General features: G+C 40.2%; 1 protein-coding gene across 1 annotated transcript in view; it reads left to right on the plus strand.

The window, feature by feature from the left end:
* Positions 1-7,312, plus strand: part of LOC146453588 (general vesicular transport factor p115-like) — a 51,404-nt gene extending 44,092 nt beyond the window's left edge. The window contains exons 29-32 of the mRNA XM_085096481.1: positions 311-459; positions 1,995-2,216; positions 3,977-4,204; positions 5,098-7,312. Coding sequence (XP_084952607.1) covers positions 311-459; positions 1,995-2,216; positions 3,977-4,204; positions 5,098-5,301 — 803 coding nt within the window. The 3' untranslated portion in view covers positions 5,302-7,312. The remainder of the gene's footprint in view (positions 1-310; positions 460-1,994; positions 2,217-3,976; positions 4,205-5,097) is intronic.

Below are 7,312 nucleotides of genomic sequence, written 5' to 3' on the forward strand. Positions count from 1 at the left end.
CACCGTGTCGCGGCGCGAAGATATGAATTTTATTTTCGAGTGGAAAATCAAATTCATATCTTCAAGCCACCGTGTCGTTTCCTTTTCATTATATATACAAATCTGTCGCTCGCCATTTTTCACCGACTGTTTGCACAAACAACCGTGAAGAAGCGAGAAATGACGTCATCAATATCCTCACTAGTGAGAATATGGAAAATACGCCACTCGGGCCCCGGATGTAGTTTCGTATGGATTTTACGAGTGGTGTATTTTCCAGTAAAACATGCCTGTCTATGTAGTAAAATACAATACTGACTTTTCCTTACAGGTTTCAAACCCCAGATAGGAGTAAGTGAGTCGTTCTTTGATGAAAACATGGAGCTGTCAAATCTAAGAGGTCAAGTCAGTGAATTACAGCTGAATCGAGACTCACTGCAGGAGCAAGTGACAGCCAAGAGCGACAAGATAAAAGAATTGGTAAGTAAAGTGGTGATTTGGAAAGTATGATCGCCGTGTTGTATGAGCCTAGAGACATCGCTGGTATCTGAAGTTCCTTAGCACTTGTGAGATTTTGAAGCTATGAGAGAACATGCGAGATTCCCGAACAGCGAATGTGTGGAACGACCAATACGCCATTTCCTAGTTGCTGTGAACCTCACTATGACAGCGAGGCTAACTGCAAAGCTTTTCTGAATTTCAAATAAAATTTAGTTTTGTTTGCATATGATTGAAAACTAATTTTCATAATAAAAACTTTTCACTCAGCCTCGCTTTCATAATGAGGTTCAAGGCAACTGGGAAATGGTATATTGTGGTTACATTTCTAATTAACAAATCGACAGCAGTTTTTTATGGTCTGTGCTCTTATAGACCATGAAATGACGTCATAATTAAAATGTTCAAAACTCAAGGAGAACGGCGAGTGGTTTCACTGCTAATTGTTGAACATTTTGACATTTTATGGTCTATAAGAGTGTAGACCATAGAAAACTGTCGTCGATTTGTTTTTTACAAATAACATGGAAAAAGTACGAGCGGAATTGGCCCTATTTTCCGTTGAGACAATAGACAATAGCTACGAGCCAATCCGTGCGCGGGAATTTTGAGAGTTATTGTTAAATGAAAGCTGAGCTATTCACAGGCGGCCCAAGCTCAAGCTGTGAGCGATGATCATCTTGCGTAATAGCGGTCACGGCACAAATATAAGAGTTTGTATGGGAATATTTACGATCGGGTTTAGGAGGTACAAATACTGGAAAGTTCTTAATAATAATGACATACCTTGCTTCTAAGGTGTATTGCCTATTGTCTTTTTTTCCATTTTGTGCTGATTCGAGGCCATTTTAGCGAGTTATCACTTAGGAGTGGGAAACCTAGGAAGTGATAACTTGCTAAAAATGCGAGAGGTCATGGGAATTGGCGGTCAGACGAAAGGAAGAATTTGAATTCTCATCTATTATTGTTAAGATTTGTAACACGTTTTAACTCGAAGGGAGCGGGGTGTTGCTGACAGCACACGCAACCTCGTTCCCAGGGTCTCTCCTCTACCCTGGGAACGAGGTTGAGAACACACGGGCCGTTCGAACTAAGATAAAAATTAATAAATTGGGTTTATGACATTTGGCAGTGTAACGTCGAACTAACAAATAAGAACTATGGATTTTTTTTTTAAACAAACACTTTCTCCTCCGATATTCTGCCTCTTGCTCATCCACCGGATCAACCACTCTTGTATTTTGTGAGGAAACCTAATTTCATATAAGCCTCGTGGTTTCGTTTAGGTTTCCTCTCCAATTTTACCATCGACTTCGAAAACCAGTATTCTGTATTGTATTTTGTATTATATGTAGTATGGCAAAAATAAAAACAAAAACAAAAATTAGCAAATCTTTTGCCCTAGTAGTTAAGCGTCACGATGGCCCATCTCTGTTCCGCTGAGAACGACCGTTTAAATTCCTGTGGACTCTTTCTTGTTCTTCACTTGAGGTTAATACGTATCCATTGTTTTACAGGAGAAGGATCTGGAAGTCTGCCAGGCCTCCTTAGCTGTGGCTCATGCAGCCGCTGAACTCGCGGGCTCAGACACGTCAGATCTACCACCATCGCCTGAGAGCCTAAGCAGTCAGCAGCTAGAGGAACTAGAACAGTTAAGGCGAACTGTGACGTCACTACATGGTGAACTGGAAGTATTAAGATCCATGAACACAGAGCTTCAGAATGAGATCGAGGCAGTGGTAAGAACAGCAAAGCAATCAAACGCGTGAGCATGCGCATAAAGAGATAACATGAACCCCCAGTTTTCTTTTTGGATTCCAATAGCCCTTGCTAAAATCTGCTTTTTCTGCATAGTCATAAACCATGCAAAAAATCCTTCTGCATTAGTAGGCACCGTCCTTAAATTTCAGTCATTAGGGAGTTTAAGCAACGACGACGGCAACGCTAACGAAAACGTCACCTGAAAATATATCTTTATTTCATTTGCGCTACTTTGCGATTATTTCAACTCGCTCAGTTTTTACAAAAATGGCGAACTATCCAGGAACCAAATTGGTAGGAGTGGCGTACAAGTTAAGAAAGAAAATTAAATATTCACTATCATGCGTTCACGTTCTCCACAAAACCTTAAATGTGGTCATTTTAGGTTGTTGTTTTGCAGAGGACGGCAAAGAAATGTACCAAAATGTCAAACCTACGTGCAGAGCGATTGTTTTTGCTCATTAAATCTATTGTTTTGCGGCGTTGTCGTTGCTTAAGCTCCCTATTTTTGCGTAGGGTCTATTGTCCACCGGAAAAGGAAGTGAGAATCAATTTACAGGTTCTGGAAACAAGTTTGGTTTATACTGTTTTGCATTTTGTAAAAGGCTTTTTAGATAACATCTCAGAAAGAGAGCAAGTAGAAAAGTAATGCACATTAAAGGGACTATGTCAGCTGGGGCACATGCGCAGTAAAGTCCGGTTGAGACCAATTTGCATACAACTCGTTGCGGGATTATTGCTTTCCCGACATTGTATAAGCTTTCAAAAATATCGCAACAAACAGCTCCTTTCATTACTAAAGAACGTTTGTCAATAAAACATTCGGCTAACTTCCCGAGTATGAACGTAATTCAAACGGATTAAAACAGCTTCCTGAATTCTCCGACGGTATTTGAAAAAGTTGGGCCAACGATTTTAAAGTGCTTCTTATCAACGCGCGCATGCGCCTGGGGTGACATAGTCCCTTTAAACACACACAGATTAAGCGAATCATCAGTCCATTTCGTCACTTTCCGCACACGAGACCACCAGCAAAGATTGCATGGAAAAATGTTCAGTCTGGATTCAAAAAGGAACGTCAAATTTTACTGTCACTTTTAGGGGCGATTTACACAGTACGACTTTGTCGCATGCGACAAGTTCACGACAGGCCTACGACAGGAATTGTTTCGTGTAAATCAAACCTACAACTCGCTTACGACTGTGTACGTCACAAAAAAATGTCGTAGGATTTTAAAACATGTTTTAAGGGCGATTTACACGGTACGTTTTTGTCGCATGCGACAGGCCTACGACACTTATTGTTTCGTGTAAATCAAATCTACAACTCGCTTACGACTGTCGTGTATGTCACAAAAAATGTCGTAGGATTTTAAAACATGTTTTAAAATCCTACGACAATCGTAGGTATAGGCAATGTTGAGTGACGAGAGTTATGTGCGATTTTTTACATGACGCGAGCAGCGCGCGCTCCAGAAATTGCATGCGACAGTCGTAAGCAAAAGTTGTACCGTCTAAATCGGCCTTTAAAATCCTACGGCAATCGTAGGTATAGGCAATGTTGAGTGACGAGAAATGTGTGCGATGTTTGGCATGACGCGAGCAGCGCGCGCTCTAGAAATCGCATACTACAGTCGTAAGCAAAAGTTGTACCGTCTAAATCGGCCTTTAAGGATCGCTACTTTCGAATCTTGACAATATTTAATCTTTTCTTTTTCTTGCACCAAAATTATGTTAGAGAGAAGAGGGACTTAACACACCTACAAACAGCACGGATGAAGTGAAGGCTGAGTTAGAAAGAGCGCGAACTGAAAGCCACGATAAAATCAGATTACTAGAAGAGAAGTTAGCAGTAATGGAGGCAGAAATGAACAGAGTTGTAACAGAAAAAGACGACTTGGACAAAGAACACGAAGATCTCCTGGTTATGTTAGCTGAGCAGGATGCTAAAGTGCTCAAGTACAAGGTATATTTAACAATTATTTCACGAGCGCCGAGTTGGCTATAATCATCTCACATCCAACAAGCGCGAATTTTATCAAAAACAATCAAGAAATATTGCTAGATCTTGCTGATTTCGCTTAAGTTGGCAAGAACAACCAAAAGACAATTCATTATGGCCGCTATTTTTCGGGCATGGTATAATGGCTCATATACCATAGCCGCTAAGCCAATCAAATCCCTTGAGTTGCGTTATACAATGATCCAGTTTTTAGCAATAATTGTTACTCTTTTAACTTTGCATATAACTAACGAAAAGTTGCATTTACCCGTTCCAAAGTTCAAATGGAGAATGGGGACGATTTTTAAATTTTCATTTTATCCGAAATTAAAGTCCATCACAAGAAAGATAAGATTAATATTAGTCTCTTTGTCAAAATTGAGGCTCTGTCGTTCGATTATAGAAAGCTTTGAAAAATCGGAAAAAATTAGAGACTTTGTATTGATTTGGGGGACGCTATCTCAAAATTAGAGACATTTGTATGGAATTTGGACGACCTATGACAGGTCACAGCTTGGTTACTTTGCAATGAAACAACCACTAATTTTTATGTCATCTTTCCGGCGGCAATGGGTCACATTTCTTCATATGACGCAATTTGAATCATATGTAAACTAGGGCCCAGTCCCTTTATGAACTTCGGAACGGCCAATAGTCTTTAGTCGCCATGATTACGGGTTCGCGCTTTAATGGATTTCCGTACACTTTTGCATGGGGCGTGGTTCTTCATCCTGCAGAAAACCGGGTTACCTCGGATTTTTGGTCCATGCGTGGCCGTAATACTTTTTCTGACCCTTCCCTTACGAGCACCACGTTTTGACTGATTTTGATTTTTTTTTTTTTTTTAATTGTTTTAGAAATTGGCACGAGATGGGGGACAAGAAGTGAGTGAAGATGAGGATGAGGAGGAGGAAGAGGATGATGATGATGATGATGATGATGATGACGATGACGATGACGATGACGGTGATGATAACGATGACGAGGAAAATGAACGGGAAGAAAACACAGAAAATCAACATGAAGATAGCACAGCGCTGGATGAGCAGGAGCTGACATGAAATTTAAATTAGAGAATTATTATTAATTTAACAGCCATCATTCCCTGGAAGGGAGGCCTAGAAACATTCTATTAAAAACAAAAAATGTACATTAATTTTATCAAAACGTAAAATTGTTCGGGCATCGGCCTCACTATTAAACACCACGCGCATCGACAAAGAAATAGTGTTTGAGGTTCTGGATATTCTCGGTTTTCACTGTCACGCCATTGAAAAAAAAAATCGAAACCATTCCATGAATGAAGTCAAGAAATTGACATGGTATAGAGGATAAATAAATAAGGCATCTGTCCAAGTGTCAGGTCTGTGCGGCGTTTCGTAATCGAGTTAGTTGACAAAATGTTCCACATAAATTTATAGAGCTTAGTATGGAGACGCCATGTTTGTGTCCCTCTGAGGGGCACAAACATGGCGGCCGGAAATAGGAAAAAACATCTGGAGTTCACTTTTGCCAGAAAAGAGGTTTGTTTGCCCTTGTGAATTTTCGAATGTTTAGATTAACATTTCTCCTCAAACTTAAATTGTTTAGAATGATGAAAATCACCCGAAGAGTCATTTTTAAGATACGGAAAAGCTCTGTCACGGCCGTCCTCCTGATGTCACGCACGATGGAAACTCGAAAATTGAAACTGTTCTATTTTCAAAAGGAAGCACGACATCGAGCTAAGAAATTGTGAACAGACATATTTTTAGGTAATCTTTCCTTAACTGAAGGTAAAAATTTTGTAGGCCTCCCAGTTTTTAATTCTAGAATTTGGTGACGTCACGTGAAAACCGAGAATATAGGTAAGGTGCAAGCTTGCTTATTTTGATAAGGGGCAGATTGCTGTGACCGAGGGAAAATCTGGGAAAACCTGGGGAAAAGGAAACTAAGACGATCGCCAGTCACAATTTTGACTTCTTTATTGAAATGGCAATTCAAAGAAAGTTTATGTCGGTGCTGCTGGGCCCAGTTGTTCAAAGCCCGATTAAGCTAATCCCGGATTAACGTGAACTTTGATGCGAGTTCAATTAATAATCAATAAAGATTCTCCCAAAAGATTTTGATCCTTCAGTTTTCCTTTAGACATTTCTTAACCTTTGCATTGAAATTAGCCTTTTAAAGCATTTTAAACGAGCGACGATAAAAACCTCGATTAACTTTTAATCGTGGATTACAGTTAATCGGCTTTCCAACAACCGGGGCCTGGTCTTTATCATATGCTTCGCCTATGTTTGTGCTTGCGATGAAATCTAGGCTCGATTCTTTGTCGTTTGTTCACGAATACAGAACTTTGGCTTAGTGAACTAGTCATACCAAGTTTGTTCGAAAGGCACCGTCCTTGTCTGGGATGATGGGGGGGGGGGGGGGGGGGGTCTACTGAAGACACTACCTTTCTCATGAACATTACCGACAAAATTTTATTGGCCTTAAAATTTGCGTGGACACACAAATATTCAGCTAGGAAGATATACAAGAAAAGTTACGTTTGAATCTCATTGTCATATTTTTTACCATCTTTTGAGGTTGAGGAAGGGGGATGGAGGGAGAGACCACCATCTATTTTGTGGTTTGATGGGCCCTGTTCAAGTATAGTAGTTTTGACCACTTCCCTTAATGCACTGTATTTTTGCCACCTCTTTTCCAATTCTACAATTCCCCCAACCCTACCCCCCTCTCCCTAACCCCTTTGCGAGGCTGACTGTCAGGGTTTGGGGGAGGGGGGGAGCCCACCTTACTTGCCCAGTTGCTAGGGGAGGACTGGGCAGCTTTTGTAAGACTTTACCAGCACACCGTACCCTTTTCCAAAGCAGTGATTTTCTAAGAAAAATCTACAAACCGAAACCATATAGTTGTAGAAGATTTTAATTATTTAATGGTACTAAACACTTAAGAATTGTCACGAGGTGTGATAGCAGTTCGTTCAATCAACCTCCTAAATTTTAAAGTATTTCTATGAACGTACAAGGCAACGTTACAAAAACATCGTTCACTAGCATAAATTTTAATAAATCTTATTTGTGTATGAAT

This window comes from Pavona decussata, unplaced genomic scaffold, assembly GCF_977016875.1.
Source record: "Pavona decussata unplaced genomic scaffold, jaPavDecu1.1 SCAFFOLD_329, whole genome shotgun sequence".
Classification (NCBI taxonomy): domain Eukaryota; kingdom Metazoa; phylum Cnidaria; class Anthozoa; order Scleractinia; family Agariciidae; genus Pavona; species Pavona decussata.